Raw genomic sequence first — 26,972 nt, forward strand, 5'->3', positions numbered from 1 at the left:
AAAAGTTTGTTGTAATGTTGTTTTGTATTGCTAACTTTAATGACTCTTTTCTCTGATTAGTTGTTTTTAAAATGTCTTTCACTGAAATGTATTTATTTAGAAGTAAAGCAAAAATCTGTCATGGATAACAGCTGGGTAGCTACATAATATAAACTAGGCTCATATAAAATGGCAAGTGAGCACAAGGTCCCCATTACACTTAAACCTCAAAAATAGTTATAATCTTATTCATATTCACTCCTTACTAGCACTGATGATGTTCCCTAGTTAGGGTAATGAAACGTCTGCAAGAAAACAAGCAAGCTTAGAGAGCACCAAGCACTCCTTATTCGTGTTTATGTAGAATTATTGTCATGTTCAAGAGGGGTAATCTAGGAAGGATGTAGCTTTCCTTTGCTACAGAAGCTTCTAAAATTCTTTCTTGTATTTGGCTTAATTCTTTCCTTATTCATGTAGATATTCTCTATTTCTGCAATTGCCTCTCTCCTCTTAGTTCTTCATTTAATTTATTATTCCTGCAGTAGATGTTTCTGTCTTCCATTATTCTTGAGGTTACTTGATATTATTAATTTACATATCCAGGGTGGACCTGTATCCCATAACCTGGCCTCGATGTTGTAATAGCGTGTTGAGTGTTGAATATTTAATTTCTGGTCCAGATTTTGTATGTAGCTGCTCCTGTTTTATAATCCTGTCCTACGATGATCTTAGTTTTCTAAGGACTGAAGTAACATACATTTACCAGCCTTAAACCTTCTAATTTCCTATTCTTCTCATCCAAAAATATGAAGTTCCATCAAATAAGATGGTGTGATGTATTTTACTGTATTGAATATACAATTATATTTAATTATAATTAGGTAGCACTTAGGAATGTTTGAAACATTTCACTTATGTATCATGACTATAGTTCTGAAACACAAGTCAACTTCATATTTTGGTTAGATAACTGAAGGAGACTATGATGTCTAAACAGCCTAGAGATAGTTTTAAGTTACAATGGTGCTTGACAACCGGTCCTCAAAATTCCAGCTATTATAGTGCTATTTGCAGGTTAACAAATTTCAGGAATTGATAACAAACTTGTACTTATGATTGATTGCAGCATCCTATGGTAACGTGGTGTCCATTGCTCACTTTCTCTGCTGGCTTTCCTCAAGTAAAAGTCAATCAGGAAGCCAGCTAGGAAGTGCCAAGTTGCTTGGTTAACTCTCTCCTCCCTCAGCCTTTCTTTACTCACATGCATCATGATTCCTTAACCCTTTTACTTGCCCTCTTTCTCTGACCTCTCTGTACTTGCACGCGCCCACCCAGTGCCCTTTTCCCTCAGCCTCCGTGCACATCTACACTACATAGGTATGCATGCACCTCATAACAGATCTATGACAACTCATCATAGCCAGCTCACCATAATGGGATAACTCGCCATGGCCAACTCGCTGTGGGACAACTTGCCACGGGACAAGAGTTATACTAATATTGAAGAAATAGTGGAATAGAATAATTAAAGAAAGGATGCTAAAGGAAGGACAAAATGAAATGTGAATGGCAAGAGTTATAATATTTTGAAAATAATTTTAAATAATTAAACTGAATTGTTGAATTGTCCCGCAGTGAGTTGGTTGTGGTGATTTGGCTGCGGCGAATTGGCTGTGGTGATTTGGCTGCGACGAGTTGTCCCATTCCGCCTCATAACTGCTTTCCTCTTTGTCCCTCATTGTGCACACGCATGCATCCTGCTTCTTCTTTCTCTGACTACCCTGTGTTTTCATACATGCACGCACACACTCTTCACCCTCTTTCCCTGGCCTTCCTGAGTCCACACCATATTACAACACCCCCCCCCCAAACACCCAACTGGGATGTGGCCTGTGCCAGCCCCCCCCATCCCACCCATATTCCTTACCTGGAACTTCCTTTCCTTTCTGCTTAATAACCTGCATGTCTTGGGGTTATGATGACAACCAGGGTTGTCTGGATTTCTGTCGCTAAATGTTACAGTCACATGATGTTGCATTTTATGAGCATGTCACTTAATGATGGCAGTCCTGGTCCCATCTGTCATCGTAAGTTCAGGACTAATTGCATTATAGGGGTCTTAAAAATTGAGATATTAAGGAACCCTTAAGATATGCAGATGATACTACGCTAATGGCAGAAAGCGAAGAGGAACTAAAGAGCCTCTTGATGCGGGTGAAGAAGGAGAGTGCAAAAGGTGGCTTGAAACTCAACATTAAGAAAACCAAAATCATGGCATCCGGCCCTCTCAATTCCTGGCAAATAGATGGGGAAGAAATGACAGATTTTATTTTTCTGGGCTCCAAGATCACCTCAGGTGGGGACTGCAGCCAAGAAATTAAAAGAAGCTTGCTCCTGGGGAGGAAAGCTATGGCAAATCTAGACAGCATACTAAAAAGCAGAGACATCACCCTGCCAACAAAAGTGCGTATAGTCCAGGCCATGTTTTCCCAGTTGCAATGTATGGCTGTGAAAGTTGGACCATAAGAAAGGCTGAGCGCCAAAGAATTGAGGCCTTTGAACTATGGTGCTGGAGAAGACTCCTGCGAGTCCCTTGGACTGCAAGGCGTTCAAACCGGTCAGTCCTAGAAGAGATCAACCCCGACTGCTCTTTAGACGGCCAGATCCTGAAGTTGAAACTCAAGTACTTTGGCCACCTAATGAGAAGGAAGGATTCACTGGAGAAGAGCCTAATGCTGGGAAAGATTGAGGGCAATAGAAGAAGGGGACGACAGAGAATGAGATGGCTAGATGGAGTCACTGAAGCAGTAGGTGTGAACTTAAATGGACTTCAGAAGATGGTAGAGGACAGGAAGACCTGGAGGAACATTGTCCATGGGGCCGCGATGGGTCGGACACGACTTTGCAATTAACAACAACAACAACAAGGAACCCTTCTCAATGTGAAAAATTGGTGTGGAACCATTTAATAAATAAGTTTTATATAATTTATTTTATTTGAACAAAATGTTATAATAATACATTTCACACAATGTAAACAAAAACTATCACATTGAGGCCCTAGGATTCTGGGGAACCCAGTTTGAATACCACGGATATAGTGAACACCATGGTTTGAGATATTTTTTTCTTCAGTGGACAATATTGTTGAAATTTCTGAATCAATTCAGAAAAACCAGTAGCAACTAAATCAATTTGGAGATTCAGTTGAATCACATTCAAACTGAATCCTCAGATTGAATGTCCAGGGATCTATTTTGAACCGAAAAACTTTCTGGGAAAATTCCCTATGCAAAATTGCATATAGTATTTTACATCGATTAGTTTTAGTTTACTGTTTTAATGCACATTACCATATGCTAACTATCTGCATTATTAGTGATGTAGGAGTGACAATTTTCTGCAAAAAACTGAAAAACTTAAAAAAAAATTCCACTGCTTATCAATAGTTATGCCAGATAGAAGATTTGTGCTATGAGTCTCCTTACCTGTCTGTTTCTTGTGTAGTCTCCTAACTCCTCTTAGTGTCTCCCACTTTTGCTTGTGATATAATGGAAAAGTGTTGTTTCTGATTGCACTAGAATTTCTTTTTCAAAAGCTAGTACTTTATTGTGTGTTCTAAAAGGAGACAGTGAGAATTTGATTATTTCCACTAGGAGCTTTATACCTCCTGCAGCTCAAATGACCCAGCAAATGCATTGTATACATTAGAGAGAATGAACAATGGATGCTTTGAGTGACTTACTTAGCAACTGCTGCTGTTTTGATGATAATGTTAATGCTTTTAAAGCCTTCTAGTTGTCTGCTTTCCTCCACATAAGCTGTACTTAGGCAACTGTTGCATTGGGCATCAGCCATAAGCAACATCACTTATAACGATCCTTCAGCAGAGTTGATTTATAGTTGTTGAATATCATATCTGAATAGGACCAAGGAATTTGGTGGCTTAGAAGCTTAATGTTCTTGTCTTCTATGTTTTGACTTAGATTCAAAACTTAACATTGGATTAGTATTGTCAGTCAATGAATGTCTTCTCCACACCGCATCATGATTGGACACTCGTCTTCATAACTAGCATCAAGGACATGGAGACATATGAACCCAGAGCAATCTATAGCCCAATTTGTTGAATCACTAAGGGTCATTTTACAAATTATGTAGTAACCAATTTTGATTTCCTCTAGGTATATCTTTGCTCAGAAACTAAAGCTAGTTTCCCCAAATGGAAATACCTTTTACATATACATGCTTGTTGCAATCATACTTACCTTCTTTATTTTTTGAAATTTAACAGTCACTAACTTTCAGAATGCTTAAATTAAAGATGTCCTATTTTCTTTCCCTACAATTAACACTTTTCAATATTACTTTATGATTTCACCTTCCCTTAAAAGGAAAAGGAACTTTGGTCACATTCTTTCCAAATTGGGAATATATGAGATGGAAGGCAAGTGGAAAAGTTGACTTTTTGCAAACTCCTCCAAACTATCTCCTGAAAACATTATTTTTCCATTAATTTAAGTAGCATCTTTTCTGACTAATAAATTTTATTAGCAGTTTTTAATAATAGTTGTTAGTTGGAAAAGCTGATACCAGACTCCAAATTGTGAGATTGGGTTTCATTTTCCCACATATCTCTATGAACATTTGTACTAAGATTTTTGAAGTGTGTGGCTAGCAAAGGTTGACTTTCAGAGTTGTCCGGTATAATTAGTACCCTTATTTTAGCATCCACATTTTGATTTGCTAACGCCAAATTGAGTAAGCTACTTAAGGGTAGAAAAAGTTTCTTATTTTCCAGTAGAAGGTGATGCCTGTTGCCTCTCTGATCTTACACCCACTGCTTTTTTTTTTAATTAACTGATATGTTGCTCTTAAGAAATCTTCAGATTTTATCTGAGAAATACATATACATAGCATGCCGGAATATTTGATTTCTGACATACTAAACACTGACTTATTAAATTAAAGCTGTTTGGTGTGAGGCTGTGAGTTCCAGTCCTGCTTTAGGCACAAAGCTATTGGGTAACCTTGGGCCAATTATTTTCTCTCAGCCCTAGAAAGGAGGCAGTTGCAAACCGTTTCTGAAAAACCTTGCCAAGAAAACTTCAGGGACCTGTCCAGGAAGTCTTTGAGAATTAGACATGGTTGAATGGAAGCAAAAAAACATTTTTTGAGAGAAAAATCAATAGTAAATGCATATGATATGATTGGGTTAACAGGGCATTAATTGGATGTTATTCTTTGCACTTTCCTACTGGATAAGCAGAAGAATTGATAGATCATTTTGAAGTCCATAACATAGAAAAAGACAGCAGGTCAGCTTCACGTTATTTTTGAAGGATTGGATGGACATCGTGGTGCAGAAGTATCCAAAATTTCAGTATTTGGCAGATAGAGCCTGTGATTTGACTTAAGCATCATGAACACGTACAATTCTCTGTCCAGGTAATTTTAAAGCTTATGTTGTCCAGGCATTCTGGGCAGATATCCATCTGTTAACCAGAGGAAACCGCTGTCTTCTGGCTCCTTATGTTTTAACTTCCTGGAGTCAGTTTTGATTGGCATGTCACCAAGGCCTAAAATTAGGCTTCTCTATTTAAATCCAGGTTAATCCAGCCATGCTAGCACTCACATGTTAATATGGTCACCATGTTTGTTTTCTAAAAGATTTTAATATCCTGCTAAATTAAAAATTTAATTGATTAGCTTGGAACAAAATTTGTTAAACAAAGGAAACTTGCAAAGAACTCTAAGGAAGAGGTCAACACCACTACGTTTCCTACTTCCTAGTAGATCATAAGATCACTACAACCCATAATGCAGCCAAATGTTGCCTTGCTGCTATAAGGATAAGGCATTAAGGCAGCAAATACTGTCTAATAAAACTGTATCTTCAACATTTTATCTCTGGCCTCATTTTCTTTTTCATCTTTTAATTGTTCTTTTTATGATTTGTGGATACACGTATGTATGTATGTATATATATACACATACTTTTACATGGTCTAAGACTGTATTAAAGTCTACAACTTGCAAAGCCATTGTTTCCTAAAGTGGGATGAAAACACAATTATTTAACAATGTCGAAAACAACTTTGATATAGTTCGTGGTGGATGGCGTGAATGAAGAATGGTGCCTTCATAACTCTTTCTTATTATGGTTGCTATTTAGTTACCTCAATGCATCACTGTGAACTTTCTTTTCCATAGGAAAAATGAGGTCAAGGCATAGTCATTTTCTTGACTGAAACAATACACTACTAGAAAGCTAGTAAGATTAAATTCTTTAATCTCTGAAAGTATAGCTGTGAAATAAGCAAAGTCTTAGCAAAGTCATAGAAGTAAATTCTGTTCTCCTGATCAAAAACATAGTTTACTATGTTTACAGTTAATTTAATTAGGTAATAAGCCTTTCTCTTAAATGCTCTTTGATGTGACAGATCTCAGATATACAAGTATTAACATAATGGAGAATTGATTGATTGATTCATTAAGCGTTGTTTTCCGAAAAATATTTCTGAGCTATTGCTACAAAGTCTGAAATAAAAATAAATAAATAAAAAGAAATAAAAAGCAAAGGAAATAATTTGCTTTATGAAATTGTGGAGGGAATAATTTTCATTATTTCTTCTATAACACATACATTGGTTTATTATTTGTTTAGATCAGGGGTGTCAAACTGCTGGCCCATAGGCCGGACGCGTCATCCAGAAGCTGCGCCCACCCCATTGCCAGCAATGGCAAAACCGTCCTGATACGTTGTGCGACATCACATGACGTCACGAGTTTGACATGTCTGGTTTAGATAATGATCATGAAAATACTCTTCATTATATTCATGTGGTTTTCTTGGGAAATCAGAAGGCTGCCAGGCTTTAAGAATAATCCTTTCCCTTGATTATTCACAGATTCAAACACCTTTATATTAAAGGTCTGTGAGGAATATTTCTTTTCCTTAAGAAACTTCACTAAGTATAGAGCTGTCTTTGTAGGGCTTTAATTAAACCAAATTAATCAGAGAGTTGATAAATTGCAGTGTTAAAAGCCTTCTTATGTTATACTTGCTTTATAATAGCTGGCAAAATATCTCATTACTCCCTGAGTTTATAGGGCTTTTGTCATATACATCTTCCTGGATGTGAGTAATATTTTTGCACCAATCTCTTTCCTTTAGAGGAGAAGTCTGCAGACAATTTTCAAGAGGTCTGTGAACTGGAATGAAAAACAAATCACATTTTTAATTTCACTAACCTTTAACTGAAATATAGAGGCAGTAGAGTAATATATGGCCTAAAGACTAAATATATTTTGCTAACTTCAATAAATTATTATTATTATTATTATTATTAATAATAATAATAATAATAATAATAATAATAATAATAATAAAGTTGGAAGGGACCTTGGAGGTCATCGAGTCCAACCCCCTTGGACAAATGGCTGTCCAGTCTCTTCTTAAAAACTTCCAGTGTTGGAGCATTCACCGCTTCTGGAGGCAGGTTGTTCCACTGGTTAATTGTTCTAACTGTCAGGAAGTTTCTCCTTAGTTCTAAGTTGCTTCTCTCCTTGATCAGTTTCCATCCGTTGCTTCTCGTCCTGCCTTCAGGTGCCTTGGAGAATAGCTTGACTCCCTCTTTTTTGTGGCAGTCCCTGAGATATTGGAACACTGCTATCATGTCCCCCCTAGTCTTTCTCTTCATTAAACTATACATACCCAATTCCAACAACTGTTCCTTATATGTTTTAGCCTCCAGACCTCTAATCATCTTTGTTGCTCTTCTCTGTACTCTTTCTAGAGTCTCAGCATCTTTTTTATTTGATTAAAATATTAAATATATACATATGTTTGTGTGTGTGTGTGTATAAAAATTTTATTTGAGCCTACTACGAACAATACCATGTCCTTCATTTTCAGAATACCTAGAAAATAAAGTATTTAAAGAATATTTGTTTAATTGCTTTTTAATTGAAACAAAACATTTTTTAAAAAAGGAAAGAAACAAAGAAACATAGACATATATGCATGTGGACATATGTAAAATACACTTTCATATACCCTTTATTCTTCAAGAGAAATATGAATAAGCATGCAGTGTTTCTATCCAGAATAAGGTTTGAGCAAATGAAAGCATTTTAATAAAAATAAATACATAAATAGTCAAGCTAAGAAATGGTTTGTAAATTTCAATAATTAAGTTAGACCTTAATTGGTTGGATGGTCAATTTAGTGATTGAAATGCTCATATACTTTTAGGGAGTATTTCTGGCATCTTTTTTTTTCTTTTAACAACCTTGTAAATTCCTTGCATTGGGTGGAACTGGGGTGGGGGTGGGGGCTGAATGGAGCTGAATGTTGATTGGCTGGATGCCCTTCCTAACATCCAGAGCTCATCGCAGGTATTTTCTCTTTGTGTCCTGATAGAGAAATATCTACTGCTACCTAGGATCAAACTCACAGCCTTCTGATTGTGAGATGAGAGCTCCATGCCACTCCTATATCTGGCATTCTTAATTCTGTAAAATTAATAAAGTCTTTATTTAGTTCATTAGGATGTGAAAGCTTATAGTAATTTATTTCTGAAAGAATAAAACCATGTTCTTTTCATACTAGGGCAGTGTGACATCTTCTCTCTTTATTTTGGAGCAAAAGATATGGAGAAGGAAATAGGAATTTCTTAAATTTCTTTCATAATAGCTTCTCCATCAGTCAAAGTGCCGAAGGATTCTGGAAAATGGAATCTGAGCACATGAGAAAATCTGGACTATTCCATTACATTTTATCATTAATAATAAAAAAACTGACTGCAGGTTCAGATTGTGAAAATTCCTAAGTGGAGGGAATTATACAATCATATTGAGACTGATTAGATGTTTTGTGAAAGACAATTTTCTCAGATCTGGGCCCTCAGGAAAGTAAGACTCTTTAATCCATTGAGTTGAATCAAAAGAACTTTTACTGAGAGAAACTGGATGCAGTAAAGTCAAGTGGAATCTGAAGGTCCCGTGTAAAACATAAAACAATTATTTTGGTTTCCCAATCCTGACCCCCATTGACCTGTTTTTGGCAGCTGATGTGATGCTGAAAAGATGTTTTGAGAATGTTGAGGTGCTAGGCAGATAACAGTTCACCCTCAGGGCACAACGGCCTTGGAACCTGGCAACAACTGGCTGGGAAGGAGTCTGTCCTGTCTCCAAAGACAGTCTCCCTCCCTTATTCCCAAGCAAACAGCAGAAGCAAAAAATCCCAAGCATGCCATCCTCCTCCCCCTCAGCACAATGGCAGGGCACCAGAATACAAATGGTGGACCTAACATGCAGTTTGTATCAACTAGACCTTGCTTAACTTACATGCTATATATAATATCTTTTTATGCTAGTATTTCATTTTATTTCGAGTTTAGCTAGGTTTGTTTAAAAATACATATAGGAAAATGCCCACATTTACATACTTTATTATTGAACATTTAGAGGGAAAGTATTTTACCTCTATAAATCTATATTATTTTAATTTCTGGGAGTGTATGAGGTTGAAATTTCTCAGCATATAGATAGGAGGAGGTAAGTTATTAATTAAGTGCCTTGGGAAACCTGTTCTTCAAGATGTAATTGAAGTGTTTGTAATGAGTTTAAGCAATAACTCTACTATGGCCTTGACATTGGAAGGTGAAAGTAAGCATTGTTTTTAATTGCTGAAGTTTGGCCAGTATTGAATATTAACTGGTGGAGTATAGTATAGAGGGAAAGGGATCATATGTGATGGGTTGCTCTTGGACCTGTAGTTTTGTCAATAGAAGCAAAGGAATTTATTTATTTAGGATAGACAACTTGTGGATATACACAAAAATGCCCTTGAAATGTTGTCTTAACCAATTAACGCTTCTGGAAATAGGGAAGATTCCATATTATTGGAAATGTACAGTAAATCTCAGAACGAGTCTCACCAGAACAACTATGGGGACTACATCACATACAGAAAGTCTCTTAGAGTCACATGGTAGAAAAAAACAATCACTTTAATGCAACAAGTGAGATTACAAAGAACTAGGAGAAAGACTGGGAATTTGTTTATAGGCCCCAAAATTGTATGGGTGTATAAAACCTATATGGAAAACGATTCTGGCCATTCTGGAAGGGAAAAATGGATGGTAGGTGTTACTTAAAACTCAAATCCTTAAATGTCACAGGCATGTCACTTAAGATGATGTTAAAGAAGTTCAAGAACTGGATTTGGGGGGATGGAGGAAGCTGCAAGAAGATTAAATGATGAATTTAGAAGGCTCCACTTTCAAATTCGTCTTTGCCTTGCTTTCTCTTAGGAATCTTTTGACTTCAATGTATCATTCCACTAATAGCCTTTATTTTTTTTTCTCTTTTTTTAAACCAACAAAACAAAACAAAACATAACACACATATATACACAGTATATACTCCTCCCCTTTTTTAACAGCGATTACGTAACGTTAATCTTCTATTATTTACATTTCTCCCCTTTATTCTTCTTTAGAATATTTGTCCTCATTGCCTTGTTGCCAATAACAGCCTTTAATAGAGCCTGTTCTTAAGTTTTTAATGCTTAAGAAATCAGGCCCATGATTATTTATACATAACTGGTGGCTTAGCATATTGCATATGGTATAAAAGTCTTGTATTTAGACTCTTGTTAGTATTAGAGCCAAAGGCATTCACGTAGCATACAATGCTTATGTTGAAAGACTTATTTTTTTTGTTTAGCACTTTTTAAAAAAGAAAAACTAGCATAGCAAGAAAATGTATGCCAGAAAGGATTTGAACATTTTATTTATTTATTATTTTACTTTTAGGATTTCGACCTTTATGAGAGAGAAAAGAGTTTAATGTCATTCTCCCTCCAAAGAATTAAGACCCATTCTGTTGTACTGCACAATCCTTTTCTAATATTTTCTCCTTTGACAGGCTATCAAACAACAACACATTAAGATGATGCATATGAGAATTCTGCATGATGGGGAATATTATAATAAAAAATATAGTGGCTTTCTAACGCAGCCTTTTTGTAATAGCTACAGTGTGGTAGAAGCTTAAATGGGATGGCAAGTTAAACCATGTTCTCCAGGAGTGTCATGGGGCTGTGCTCCAAACATGAAGAATTCATCAGAGTAGGCAAAGGCGCAGATTTTCTGATTGAAAAAAAAATGCACAATTTTTTTTGTAGGTGCCAAGGAATTAAATGCCTTTTTCCATTTTTCAACTTAATCTAGTCCTAAGCTCTTACATTAGCTCAGGTTTTGGCGTTAAGACGTCAACTCATCCTGTTGATTTCCTTCTACATAGGAGTATTATTTCTCTTTCCCTATCCATTTATAGTCATTTACATATTTATTGATTTACTGCTTGCACTATCCCCAGGCTTGGGGCAAATAAGTAGCATTTATGCATGACAGACAAAATCCAGACTCCTGCACTACCCAAAGGCAAACAGTTCATTCTGAATGCTGTCAGGCAGCAATATAATGAAGATAGCATGACTGACTGACAGGATCTCTCCCAGGCCAGGATATTTAGAAGCAGCAGGAGAAGCAGCCTTCTGTCCTGTCCTTTCCTGTATTATATTGAGGAACTATTGAACATTACTCCAACCCACCTTAATTGGCTCTGATTGGTAAAGTTCTGGTAGAAAAAAAATGAAAGAAAAATACCAGTACATTGTACCTCAGAGGATTATGTTTTGTTCAGTGTGTAAGGTTGAGAAGACAATGTTATGCAACTAATTATCCATGAGGAAGAATATTTTCAAAATTCAGCAAGCCAGTACAGCACGTATTTTGAATGAATTTTGATTGTATGCCAGTATACTGCATATCTCTCCAATTTGGTGGGAGATTGATGATGATGATGATGATGATGATTGATCATCGCACAGTCAGCCAGATGTTCAGACTGGTATTTCTTGATAATTAGTCCTAAAGTAGCACGTGCAAACCACCCCATGTACAAGATGGTAAAGAGGAGACTGTGATTTTCAGGAATGACAGTATTTACTTGTATGGTAAGCTTTCATGATATGAAGACTAATATGTCATGGGGCTTTCATTCTGGCATGCTATGTTTTCATAGACAATTTTGGTGTTGTGCTGTTGTTTTAGATAAAGAAACATTTAATTAAATGTTACAGAAGAGATTGTGGTCAATCTGATTTCAAGAACTACCAGAAGTACAAGCAGGATTTCGAAGAGGCAGAGGAACTAGAGATCAAATTGCCAACATACGCTGGATCATGGAGAAAGCTAGGGAGTTCCAGAAAAACATCTACTTCTGCTTCATTGACTATGCTAAAGTCTTTGATTGTGTGGATCACAACAAATTGTGGAAAGTTCTTAAAGAGATGGGAGTACCAGACCATCTTATTTGTCTCTTGAGAAACCTATAAGAAGCAACAGTGAGAACCGGACACGGAACCACTGATTGGTTCAAAATTGGGAAAGGAGTCCAGCAAGGCTGTATACTGTTGCCCTGCCTATTTAACTTATATGCAGAGCACATCATGAGAAAGGCAGGGCTAGATGAATCAAAAGTTGGAATTAAGATTGCCGGGAGAAATATCAACAACCTAAGATATGCAGATGATACCACTCTAATGGCAGAAAGTGAAGAGGAACTAAAGAGCCTCTTGATGCGGGTGAAGAAGGAGAGTGCAAAAGTTGGCTTGAAAGTCAACATTAAGAAAACCAAAATCATGGCATCCGGCCCTCTCAATTCCTGGCAAATAGATGGTGAAGAAATGGAGGTAGTGACAGATTTTATTTTCCTGGGCTCCAAGATTACTGCAGATGGGGACTGCAGCCAAGAAATTAAAAGACGCTTGCTCCTGGGGAGGAAAGCTATGGCAAATCTAGACAGCATACTAAAAAGCAGAGACATCACCCTGCCAACAAAAGTGCGTATAGTCCAGGCCATGTTTTCCCAGTTGCAATGTATGGCTGTGAAAGTTGGACCATAAGAAAGGCTGAACGACAAAGAATTGAGGCCTTTGAACTATGGTGCTGGAGAAGACTCCCGTGAGTCCTCTGGACTGCAAGGCAATGAAACCAGTCAGTCCTAGAAGAGATCAACCCCGACTGCTCTTTAGAAAGCCAGATCCTGAAGTTGAAACTCAAATACTTTGGCCACCTAATGAGAAGGAAGGATTCACTGGAGAAGGGTCTAATGCTGGTAAAGATTGAGGGCAATAGAAGAATGGGACGACAGAGAATGAGGTGGCTGGATGTAGTCACTGAAGCAGTAGGCGTGAGCTTAAATGGACTCCAGAAGATGGTAGAGGACAGGAAGGCCTGGAGGAACGTTGTCCATGGAGTCGTGATGGGTCAGACACGACTTCGCAACTAACAACAACAACAACAATAGTGTTACATTCCATGTGAAATGATTGGATATCAGTAATACAGTTACAGAAAATGCTGAACATGTGCAGTCCTAAGTTACCAAGTGATAAAAATATATTTCTAATTGGCTCTTGTCAGTTCTCTTCTTTTCTAATTCCTTCTTGGAATACAAATGAGTTTGCATTCCAAGAACAAAAATTGCTTAAATATTAAAAATGTTGACTTAACGAAATATAAACATAATGTTATAATTGTAATTGTTTATGAAAAAGGAACCATTGAAGCAATACAATTCCTTCTCTGTAGGAAATACGTGAATATATTTATGATTTGCCACATCCTGCTCTTGTGCTTCATATCACATTATTTCAGTCTTATAAGAAGTGACATATAATTTTACTATATAAACCCCTGTGACACAGTGCATAATGTCTGGTCAAGTAGTGAAATGAGAAAAAGAGTTTTTAAAGCCACGGTTTATGCCACATTATATTGTCATATGAGAATTCACCTTCTTTCCTTTATAGCAAAACAGGACTGGTACATTTTGTTATCTACTTAGCATTACTGCTTTTTCTTTTTGACATATTTAGAGTCCATTTCTGGTGCTCACAGGATAGCAATATAAAATGTAACAGTATCGGTACTTACTGCAGAAGATTCCTGAAAATATTGAATAATAGGTGAGCTGTTGAGGAATGTTTCTTAATCATTTTGCTCACCCCTTTCCACTTAAAGTATGGACCCACAAAAAAATGTTTATTTGTATGGTTTATTTTTATCAACATATACTGTATTAAAAATTAAAATTTATACATTTGTAGAGGGGAGGACACGATGGCTCATTCTCATCAGATGAATGGAAGTGGGAGCATTTGCAATAAAGGTCTGCCTTTTATGAAACCTTACTATTAGATTCAGTTAGGAAAAATATAGCTTTTTTAATAAAAAAAAATGGCGAACAGCAGACATAAAACAAGTTAACTGACAAAACCAAACCAAAAAATAGGCAAAAGCAGGGTAGGAAGGTGAGGTGAAGGGGGGGATAGAGAGACAGACACACAGAGAGATAGACAAGAAGTGAAAGGGCAGCAGACTTAATAATAATAAACCTACTGTACATTACAACAATCAATTAAAAAGGCTAACTTTTGGACTTCCGGTTTTTCATCGTAATGCGGCCGAGGGATTGCAGAGCTCCACACCCCATGACTGGTTTCGCCCTGCCTGGGACCCTAAATAGGTCTAAGACTCCAGATGAAGTACTACATGTCTAAACACTTGTTTGAATATGGTTAAAAGAATAGTCAAATTTTGAAGATGAAAGAGTTTTATAGTAAGAGAGATGTGACTTATAAGTAGTGTACTATTTTTTTCTATGATATGGGAAATGTAAAAATGTTGGGATGATTCAAGTGTATGAAATATTTTGAATATTTTAATGTAATAAATTTTGAGAAAACTATAACTGACAAGAAATGTTTTGAATACTGAGGGAAAACTAAGCTTAAATAAGAGCTATAAAAACAGGACATAGTGATTTACATAAGATGATTTTTTGCAAATGCAAATGTAAAATAAGCTGATTAGAAAAGGCATTACATACTGATGTTATTGTCAAATACTAGAAAAATGTTTATATTGAACTTCATATGTATTGATAGTCTTAAGAACTATATTTGCGAAATGTTGGTAAAAGGAGAATATTATTGGAAGAAGAGAAGATCAAGGAAAAATATTTTTAGTCAGCATGTTGATTATGAAAGCATCAAAATTAACTATTATTGACTGTTGTTAAATATATGAACCCAGACAACACATTGTTTACTAAGCACTAAAGTCTGTTATTCTAAAAAAATCAATAAAAATATTAAAAAATAAAAATAAAAAGGCTAACTTTCCAGAGCCACTGGCAACAATACTGTCGGTAATTAGCATGGGCAGTTCCTTTTTATGTACATAACAGCAGTAGAATAGAGAGGGAAATAGTACCCAAGGTGATCTCTGCTCTGCTCCATGAAAGGAAATATTTAGTTGCTGCTGAACATGTATCCAGCAGAACTACTGCTGATTATCACCCCATTGTGCTATCTATAATCTATTATGCCATTGGAACAGAACAGAACAGAACAGAATAATAATAGCATTGGAAAGGACCTCAGAGGTCTCCTAGTCCAATCCCCTGCTCGAATAGGAGACCCTATATCATTTTAGATGCATGGTTGTCCAGTCTCTTTTTGAAACTTCTGAAGGCAAGTTATTCCATTGGTTAATTGCTTTCACCATTAAGAAATTTTTCCTTAGTTCTAGGTTGTTTCTCTCCTTGGTTAGTTTCTAACCATTGTTTTTTGTCTTGCCTATTGGTGCTTGGGAAAATAATTTGATCCCCTCGTCTTTCTAGGAGCCCCTCAAATTTTGGATCAGTGCTATCATATCTCCCATAGTCCTTCTTTTCATTAGACTAGACATATCCAATTCCTGTAAATGTTCTTCCCCTAATCAGTTTTGTTGCTCTTCCTGCTATCTTTCTAGAGACTCAACATCTTTTTTGCGGTGACCAGAATTGGATGCAGTATTCTAAGTGTGGTCTTGCTAAAGCTTTGTAAAGCAGTACTAGAACTTCACGTGATCTTGATTCTATGCCTCTATTTATTTATTTATTTATTTATTTATGAGACTTATATACCGCTTTAAGTACAAGCACTCTCTAAGCGGTGTACACCAGTAAGCAATGTATATATATATTTACATTGCCCCCAACAATCTGGGTCCTCATTTTACCTACCCCGGAAGGATGAAAGGCTGAGTCAACCTTGAGCCGGTGAGATTTGAACCGCTGACCTGCTGAACACAGTCAGCTAAGTACTGCACCCTAACTGCTGCGCCACCTCGGCTCTATTAATGCAGCCCAGGATTGCATTGTATCCCACTTCTCAAATCTGATGCTTTTCAAATATGGTCGAAAGAGTAGATAGAAATAATAAACATAATAGAGTCTCTCTTGCCTTTATAATTATCATAAAATTCACAGCCTATGTGTAAGAGCTTGAGATAAAAATAATTTGCTGCAGACTACTCAGCAGCTTTGCACTTTCCTAATATTTCTGCTCACTTATTAATGTGAAAAGGCAAAACAGAAACTATAAATGTTCCACATTGTAACACAACCTACATTTTACTGTGATCAGAAATCAATGTTGGTATTATAAAAAAATTGCACATGGAGGTCACACACATAAGTATAATGTGTTCCGTTAGCAACCAATGTGTTCATTTTAAATTGCTTATTTAGACAGGTCTGTTCGTGGATGACAATTTGAGCAAATATAGTTTTTGCTGGAAAATCTATACAGTAGCAAATGATACAGCTGATAGAATTCTATCCTGTATTACTGTCATGGTCCCCCTTGTTAACCAATAAATATTTGAAAGGCAATCTTGGATTTCTGCAGTTAAAGAGAACAAGGAGCATTAAAAATAGGCACAAATCAGGTGTGTCTCTAATAATGTGGGATGTTTTAGAGAGTTGTATAAACAACAAAACCATTTAGGTGTATTATAGACAACAGAATTCAATATGCAGGTCACATGATGGTAAACAATATGAAAAAGAGCATTGTAGTCAAGACATTTTTTTTATATCTCTAGACATTTCCTTGTTATTATATGATTCTAAGTATGATGGAGGTTTGACTGTATACAGTAGATAGTTTCTTATTACTATTGATATAAAATAAACTTCCCTGAGCTCCAGTAACATTATTGTTTCTTCCACCTATAGTGTATGAAATTCCTTTCTTTCCTTTTTCAAACTCTCCATTACAATTTGTTTCTTTTGCTAATTGAAGTAACCATTGCTAGTTATGGTAAATTCTATGCGCTGAGCTGCTCTGAAGTTGAAGTATTTATTATAAATGGCTTTGTCAGGGGGAAAAAACACACCGGTATTTTCAGGATAGCCCGGGGCAGAAAAAGTGCTTTCATTTGGATTAAAGCTTACGTTTAAGCTTAGAAATAGAAGTATATTTCTGTAAGTCCAAACCTATGGACTTGAAAGAAATATGGAAGATCTTAATGAAGATATTGTTGAACTCGGCAGTGTACTCAAGCTCAGGAATCTGAGAAAACAGTAGGTGAAGGATTAGGAAAATTCTAGTAAAGATAGGTCATAGATACTTCAGGCTGCAATTCTTAATTTACTTGTCATTGGTCATGACTCTTGATGGAAATAAAATCCAAAACATCTGAAAAGCATTTTGAAGAATTGCCCTGGTGCATTAAGATAAAAAAAAAAGACAATTTGCTATGACTGCGGTACATTCAGTGCTATGGGCAGTTCTGATCAGTTCTGCACCAGTTCAGCAAAACCGGTAGATAATTTTTGTTTGCCCAGACCGAGAATGGACTTCCAGAAGTGGCATCCACACAGAGAATCGATTGTTTATATATTTGAATCCCACCACTGGTTCTGATCCAGATTTTATTTAGGACTCAAATGCTCTCTAAATCTGCTTTGGCTCAGATATGAGAGATAGTCAGTTTAGTTTCAGTTTAAAAACTATAGCATTATTTATTTATTTATTTATTTGTGAGACTTATATACCGCTTTAAGTGCAAGCACTCTCTAAGCGGTGTACACCAGTAAGCAATGTATATATATATTTACATTGCCCCCAACAATCTGGGTCCTCATTTTACCTACCCTGGAAGGATGGAAGGCTGAGTCAACCTTGAGCCGGTGAGATTTGAAACTACAATCAAGCTATACTTGCTTAAGATGGTATCTTTGCATTTTTTTTTTGGTCGAATTAAGAACTTTACGCAGTCATACAAGGCTGGCCCTGGGATATAAATAAAAGAGGCGAGATGATAATTGGGTTCATAACTTTCTAAGATAAATCAGGATTAGGATAAATCCTGTCTCACAGTCACAGTACAGAAGTGGTTTCTCCCCCACCACGTTAGTTTCGATGAGAAATGCCAAATACCAAGGTGAAGAAGATAGAAGAAGCAAGTTTCAGGCTGTTCCATTCTGCCATTGTAATTTCTACAGTTATTCTGACAACAAAATGAAATGGGTCCCGACAAGCAAATAAGAGTGGGTTTTGTGTTTCGTGTTTCATACATTGGCTTAGATAAATTACATTACATAATACACTAGTGGAATAAAGCACAGAAGGCTCTCCTTTGCAGGAGAGAAGAAAGACCGCAGAACTGAGTCTTCAGCCAAATATACCCAACAACTTATTAAAATGCATATTTAAAAACTATCTGCAGTTTTGGGGGGTTTGAAAATGGAATTATTGCTCTATTAATATTTATGAACATTAAAGAATCTATTTTTACATTCTAGGTCAAACATAAGGCCCCAGTATGCAGAAACAAGTACACATGACTTTAAAATGTATACCTTCACTCGTGTAACATCCTGCAAAGTCTGTCAGATGCTTTTGAGGTGAGTGTCAAAGGAGCTGAAGTCTAAAAATTATATTACACCTGGGAAAAACATGACATTCAATAAACTCGTCAAATTATCTGATGGACTCTACCTCTTTTTTAAAGCTAGCAAGTGTTAAAATCTAGAAATAGTTGTATATTTCAGCATTATCATGAACCCAGGTAATATGTTCAAATAGCAAGCATAACACTTCCCTCTCTCTGAGTGGGAAATGTATGTAAAATCAGTGATGTATCATGGGCATTTGTAAAGACAAAGAGGCAGGAGGGATGCTCAGCTCTCTTGATTTTTCTCATATAACCAGAAAATATGTTTTAAGATTATACTGAAATTTTTTTTAGAAGAAGATTAAACCCACTTTCCAACTGAAAATGCTGTTTCTTCAGGTTAACTGAAGAGCCATTGGGTGGCAAATATGAGATTATTTTTACAAAGTATGTACATTCATTTAGGATACATCATGTGCATCTGAGGACATGAGATAATACAAAAAAATGGAGTACCTACTATTTTAATTAAAATGTGTAATGAATGAATTCCTGGGATTTTGAAAAAAAAAATGGCAACATTCTGTAGGATAGTTAGAATTTCAGAATTTAGAAATAAGATATTGGGTAACTAGTCAGTATCATCAACTTCATTTTTTTTGTTAAAACAATTAGGGAAAAATGTAAAATTAATATGTGCTGTAGTAAGATTTTTGGTTTGATAGTTTTGAAGTTAGATTTTAGTGCTGAGTTTATATATGCTTAATTAAGGGCCATGTGCTGTGCCAAATAGGAACCATACATAGGTGTATATGCACATATATGCATTTATTTATCTTCCCAACAATTCTGTAGCTGAAGACCAAGTCCTAAATGAATGTAAAGTATTATTTCCAAACTAATAATAATGAAATAGAGTCATAATTATGTCTGCAATTTTCTTTTGCTAATTTTTGGTTCCTAGAATTCTACTTTTCTCATTTCAGATAAGTTAGCATTCTGATGGCATGCTCATTGAATGAATCATAATCTTTAATTTTAGCTTGTATTTCTCCCAAGTCTTCCAAATACATTATTTTTTATGGATTTCACTGCAACCAGAAAATAGGTATTATCCTGTCAAGTCAGTTAGAAGGTTAAGTGTCCATGAAAAGATTTTTGTCACTTAAATATAGTAAATGTTATTTAATTAATTTATTATAAAATCAACAACATGGACTTTTGAAATAAAACCTTTGAAATATTCTTCATGCTGTAAGAAGTGGGATACTCTAAAAAGTCTGAGTAAATTGGTATTGAACAATTTCTTTCTACTTCATTGTCCCTGAAAGATTAAATATATTTATACTGAATATTTATATTGAAATATGTTCTCAGATACTGAAGATAATTAATCCATATAAATGTGATTAAATAAATGGAATGATTTTGTGCCTTTCCTTGGAAAATAGTAATAGGTCTAACACTACTAAATTTTTTTTGTAAAGTGCAATTTCTATTAGTAACGTTTGTATTGTTTTCCAAGTTCATTTCTTTTAAAATCATAAATGCTGATTTTCAAATTGTCCTTACATGAAGAATTATTTTCCACTAAGGCCATTGCAAGCCCCCCCCCCCAAAAGAGGGGTTATGATACAAATGCTACAAGTTATTCTTCATATACTATAGGCTTTACTTGAGATCAAATGATTCCAGTAGTTGAATATTTTGTATTAAAAATACAGTACTAATTAAAAAAAACACTTAGCATTTAATTTAACTTAATTCTTCCTTGAGAGAAATGTGACTATACCAATCTGGCATTGTGCAGGATAGCTACACTATAAGTCTAAACAAAACATTAAGTAGGTGTTATTAAGCATGATTCCATTTGATAGGAAGAAAAATAGTATGTTCTGTCCATTATGATTAGACTATTTGAAAAATGTCCTATATTTTCCCACAAAATATATCCTGTAAAATATAAAGTCCTACAAAAACGATGTCTACAGTGTGCATATAACCCCACGAAGCAATGTATAATATTATAAACATACATATTATACAGTTGTGTCATGCCAGAATGTAAAGGCACCAGTGCAATAGTCATGAGCTCTGAATATATAGTAGCAATAAACTCCACTGAGTGATGTACTACATCAACAGCTTCTGCATAGTCATCACATTACAATTTATTGTGATTGCACACCTCTCTCTTGGCATTAAAAGTAACAGAGATATCATCAAGAGTCTGAGGCTGCCACTCCTAAAATCCCAGAGCTTTGTCTCAACACAAATTCCAGGATTTGATCAACACTAAAACCAGATATACTAAGGAAAAAAAAAAGTTTTGGAATGATCACATTATCATGGATTGTTCACCTTCCAAAAATGTAAGTGCTTAAGTAACCAACGTCCATTAGAGTTGTAAAAACAAACTAATGAACAAAGAACATTGCTGGTTATTGGTATTCAGGGATTTATTACTATATAAGTATCTCAAAGTATATATGAAAGCATTCTTGTAAGACACATTGAACTGCTTCATATTTTAATATTTGTTACATTATACCAAATGCCTTCTGATTTCCATGCTATTTTGTATTTCAGGGGATCATTTTATCAAGGCTATTTATGTTCAAAGTGTGGGGTTGGAGTCCACAAAGAATGTTTGGGAAGACTCGACAACTGCAGGGTTAATTTAGTTGGTAAGTCATCTGCATTGTTTGGGATTCTATTTTAATTAGGTCATAAATTTGCCAGATTTAATTAAGACTTAATTTCCCTTAAGTTGTGTTCATTGTATTTTTGTGTTAATGTATTTATAAATATAACTATAATTCCTTTTTGGGAATCAGTACCTTTTGCAATTTACTGTGAAGTAAAAGACCTGTAAGAACCACTGGAATACTGTAAGGAGCTTTCAAGAGTCATATAATTAGATCTAGGTATCTGATAGAACTTCTTATACTTCTCAAATTACAGCTCCTCATTTCTTGATCTTCTATCCCCTGCTATAAAGTAGTAATACTGAAGAATTTTTGTAGAGGATCATGGTTGAGAGTGATCACTGTGGGCATTCAAAAGTTTGCTTAGAGGAATTTATAAATTGGAGAAGGCAACCAGTAATTATAGCTTATAGCCGTCATCATAGAGGCAGGTTGGTCTACTGGCTAAGGCAGGGGTCTTCAAACTTGGTCCTTTTATGACTTGTGGACTTCAGCTCCCAGAATTCACAGCCAGGCACCCTGGCTGAGGAATTCTGGGAGTTGAAGTCTACAAGTCATAAAAGGGCCAAGTTTGAAGACCCCTGGGCTAAGACATTAGGCCAGAAAGCAGGAGACCATGAGTTCTGGTCCCAGCTTGGTGACTTTCGGCCAGTCATAGACTCTCAGCTCAGCCCACCTCACAGGGTTGTTGTTGTAGAGAAATTGGAAGAGGAAGGTGTGTTGATTTTTATACATAACTTCCTTGAGTTATGTATAAAAATAAAGGCAGGATACAAATAAATAAATAGTCACTTACTTCTAAAACACTTGATATTAGTTTCTAGGCATGACAGTGGAAGAGGCAGAGAGCAATTATATCTTTTATGCCTTTATTTAATCTTCTCAAAAGCATCTGCTTGCCTATTAAAGGAACATAAATGCCGGTTTAGATATTCCACTGTTCAAGACCTTATGTGGCGAATATTGGAATTTTGAGCAAGCTTTTATTTTTTAGCCAAACATGACCGCTTAGATTTTTCACAAAGCCCCTGCAGCAGGTATACAAAATAATAGATCAACTTGTCTCCTGTTCATAATTTGATCGTTTAAATAGGGCAGTTTTCTAAATATAGAAAATCAGGTCAGAAGTTTTAAATAAATTGGAGAAGAACATCCTGCATTTCTGATGTTGTAATATGATAATTTATTCATTAATCCATGAAGTTGTCTGCATGTGATCTTTGCCTCCAGCAGTTGAATAGAAATCGTTTAATTATTTCATCCATGATATGACTTCAAAGAAAATCTGAAAACTTTTGTGACCATTTGGTGAGGCAAATCACAGGACTGTACATTTTAATGTTGTGTAAGGTAAGAAAGGATAAGTGTTAGAAGTGGGCAAAATCTTTCCCGAAATGACAGGTTTTATACCAGTCTGCTTTCTGCATAACTATTTGAGAAAAGGGAGCTATGTCGTGCTTCCATAGCTGATCATCCTGTTTGGTAATTGGTTAAGAATACTGAATTATTTTCCAGACTTGTATTGCTGTCTTGCAGAGAATTTAGCAAGCAGCCAGATATTTGCATTTCATTATTTTAAAATAATTGGTTAATGCTCAAAATATAACTCAGAGATAATGAAATGCTACAGCTATTCTGGTGATGAGACTGAACCCGTCCCCCCTTATTCTCTGCACTGCCTTTCCCCAAACAAAGACATGCTTTCTAGATGAGCTGAGTGCAGGATCCAGAATTTGCCAGCTACCATGGCCATTGCTGAGTATTCTGGGAGTTGAAGTCCACACCTCTGGAGAGTGCTAGAGTCAACATCATCATCATCAGTTGTGGGTGCTCCATCACTGGAGGTTTTTAAGAAGAGATTGGACAGCCATTTGTCCAGAATGGTATAGGGCAGTGGTTCTCAACCTTTTTAATGCCGCGACCCCCCAACCGGTCGTAAGTCGAGGACTACTCAACCGGTCGTAAGTCGAGGACTATTCAACTGGTGCAGCACCGTTTGCAGAATGGGACTTTTGGCGGGCTCAGCAGGGCAGAGACAACCTGGACAATTCCTATTGGCTTTTGAAAGCCAATAGAATAAAAGGGAGTCTATTTTATTGGCTTTCAAAAGCCAATAGAATAAAAGGGAGTAGCACAGCTAAGGAAAAGGGGAAAAAAATGGCGGACTGCGTTGTTTGGAGACCCCCGTAAAATGGTCGTTCGACCCGAAATGGGGTCCTGACCCACAGGTTGAGAACCACTGGTATAGGGTCTCCTGTTTGTGCAGGGGTTGGACTAGAAGACCTCCAAGGTCCCTTCCAACTATTGATATGAAAGGAAGTTGCAAGCTTGCTGTGATTCAAGTTTCTCTGCCAAACCTTTAGATGGTGAAAAGGTCTACTAATAATCTAGAAAAAAGTATACTATTGTCTAAAGAGCTAATAGAATTGTTTTGATTGTCTGCTTATCAGTCCATCTCCTGAAAAAAGTAACCTGACCTCCTATCAGTGATGATTATTTTATATATATAAATGACAGAATTGTCTGCAAAGGGGAAGTTAAAAAAATCTTAATTATCACTGTTTAATCACACCTGTGTTCTCTTTTAGCACGATAGATTTTGGTTTCCTTCCAGAAAAACATTTATATAAGCACAGAAGTCAGCAGATCTAAAGACTGTATAGGGTGTGACTGTGAATATTTTTTTAAGTTAATGGAATTAAAATGAATGGCAACACCTGGACACTGAGCACAGCTTAGACCTGACTGCCTAAATTCTACTTTGTAAAATATAAAATATTTTACTATTAATTTAATAGTAATTATGCTAAACAAAACAGGAACTAGCGGTCCCAGTGGAAAATGTTATACCAACCCCTTTGTCTTGTTTTCAAAGGATACTTAACAAAAAATGGAAAAACACTCAGCACTTTTGATTTTTAGGGTATTATGCAAAGGTAAATTTGAATTTTTCCAGCAGATGGATGTAACTTCTCGTAATTTACTATGAGTGTGCACATATACTGCATTTAGATTTTACATATTTAGGTGTTTTTTTGTATTTAGGTTTTACATATTTAGGTATATTTTTAAAACGGAAGTCAGCAGCTTTTTCATGTGGAACAAGACATAAAAATACAATTTGAAAAATGCTATGGATACCAAACAAAGAAAAATTAAAATAAAAAGGAATATATCCATCATACCATTTTTTTTTAGAGTAAACAACAATATGCAAATTGCAACATGAAATGAGGAGGTGGTAAGCAAGAGAAATTCAAGGTGTGAGATAAGAAAATAAAGAAAAGGCAACTTAATTAAATCTAATTTACACAAACTCTGTTTGCTCCATCCTTTCACACTCATGCTTCTCAAGCTTAGCAACTTTAAGATGCATGGAAGTCAACTCCCAGAATTAGCTGGGAAATTCTGGTAGTTGAAGTCCACAGATCTTAAAAGTTCCCAAGGTTGGGAAACACTGTTCCACATCTTTCTATTCTTGAAAACCATCTTTGCTTCCATTGTGTCCCTATGTCAATTCAGTGTCTTTTGTTTTTTAAAGCAGGGGTCCCCAACCTTGGCTACTTTATGACTGGCTGAGGAATTCTGGGAGTTGAAGTCCACAAGTCATAAAGTAGCCAAGGTTGGGAATCCCTGCTTTAAAGAGTCTGTTTTTCAGGATCCCAAGAACTCTGACCATTAATTTGTTAGTCTTCACATCCTTGCTCTTTAACTCTGTGAGGCCAAGCAAAGATACTCAGTACCTCACTCTCAACATAATGACAGCCTCATTTGTTTTTCCTCCTTGATCCTATGTTGTCTTGTTTTACCACATGCCCTTTAGTTTCCCAGCATTCAGTTTATTTTTATATTTCTCCTGAAATATAAAATTTATATATGTTCTGTATAACAAAAGGAGCAAAAGCATATAAAGCCACTTTGACTTCTTTTGACGAACATTCATTTCTCATAAGAGACTACAGATAGTCCTTCACTTATGATCATAATGGAACCTGCCCATCACAGCTGTAATTTGTAGTAGTTGTAAAAGAAATCAGTCATGTGACCAACTCAGTTTCAAGTCCTTTTCGGTGCTACGGTTGTTAAATTCAGTCTTGTGACCATGCCCCCCTCCCCCGTCTATCAGAACTTTGAATCTGGGTCATTAGTAGTCCTAAGGTAGTCCATTGTAACTTTGAATGGTTGCTAAGTAACTACCTATACTAACTTCCCATTATCAGCATTTGTATGAATTCACTTTTCTCCCTCTACTTCCCTGTCTTTAGTAAAACAAAGTACACAAATTCATCCACTTGCTCTAGTTTTTCCATCTACATATGCATAATATGTGCACTCCAATTTGCCAAGGTCTTTGTAAGATGCAATGAGGCTTGTGGATCTGAAAATGAACATACTATGTTAGCAATCATTTACTGACAATCAGTTTGATTCTCAGCAGCATGGGAAAAACCCACTTAGAAATAAAAAAACATGCAAGACTGTTCACTTCCCAAGTTTGATTCTCGTATCTTTCTAATCAGAATATCTCTCTTTAACTATACATTAATTACATCCAAAAAAATTTAAGAAAGTGATGTTTGTGTGAACCTTGTGTCCATATAGACTGCATTATGGCTGTGAGCTTGATTGAAATCTTTTGACTCCTAGATGCTCACCTCATCAGCTTATTGCAGACAGTTTTTATAATCTGCTCATGAGGAGCAGCTGTCTGGAGTGCAAATGGGCGATCCCACAATCTCATCTTTATCTGGAAAGATTGTGCTAACTAGAATTCACTGCCTGGCTGCTGATCTCGGCCTTTTAATGCCATCCCAACTGCTTCAGGGACATGTAGTCTGCCATAAGTCTTTACTAGAGGCCCTACTGCCTTTCTAACTATTGACATCAAACATTTCAACTGTTTGTGGAGTGGTCTATAGCCAATCTGAGTACAATTGTTTCTGTAATATATATGTACAGCATAGAACTGTTTAATACTTACTGCATGTTAGATTGTAGATATATTTTAATGCTATAGATGTGCATATTTTGTTTCATTGACGTATTCATAAGAAGATACTGCAGTGAATTTTGTCACATGAAATTCTCTTAATATGATCTTCCTGTAAACAATAAGACCCATTTTTCACACATTATTGGTGGGATGCACCAGCAAGACATTTTGCATAATAGTCTATTTGGGGTTGGTTTTTCAGTTGTGCAGTGGAGAGGAGAAATTCCTGGATAACTGCCTAAAAATAAACAATCCTAGCATGTGCATTACAACATCTCTCTTGCCAAATTAGGAGAATCATATTTCTTTTCATGAGAAGCTATTCAAATAAAATAGAGGGCAAGTCCGCTCATGTCTTGAATTGTATGTTACTTTGAGTGCATATTAAAATGTTCTAATTTGAAATTCGTTGCTCATAAGCCATTTTATGATGCATATATAATTCATCTCTCTCTTGTTTTTGCCCTTATTCTTAAGGTATATGCC

The 26,972-nt window shown here is 36.0% G+C and overlaps 1 protein-coding gene across 1 annotated transcript in view; it reads left to right on the forward strand.

The window, feature by feature from the left end:
- Positions 1–26,972, forward strand: part of VAV3 (vav guanine nucleotide exchange factor 3) — a 187,581-nt gene that overhangs the window by 109,737 nt on the left and 50,872 nt on the right. Inside the window, exons 16-17 of the mRNA XM_039329572.1 lie at positions 18,694–18,795; positions 21,375–21,472. Coding sequence (XP_039185506.1) covers positions 18,694–18,795; positions 21,375–21,472 — 200 coding nt within the window. The remainder of the gene's footprint in view (positions 1–18,693; positions 18,796–21,374; positions 21,473–26,972) is intronic.

This window comes from Crotalus tigris, unplaced genomic scaffold, assembly GCF_016545835.1.
Source record: "Crotalus tigris isolate CLP2741 ecotype Arizona unplaced genomic scaffold, ASM1654583v1 scf7180000024401.5802323, whole genome shotgun sequence".
Classification (NCBI taxonomy): domain Eukaryota; kingdom Metazoa; phylum Chordata; class Lepidosauria; order Squamata; family Viperidae; genus Crotalus; species Crotalus tigris.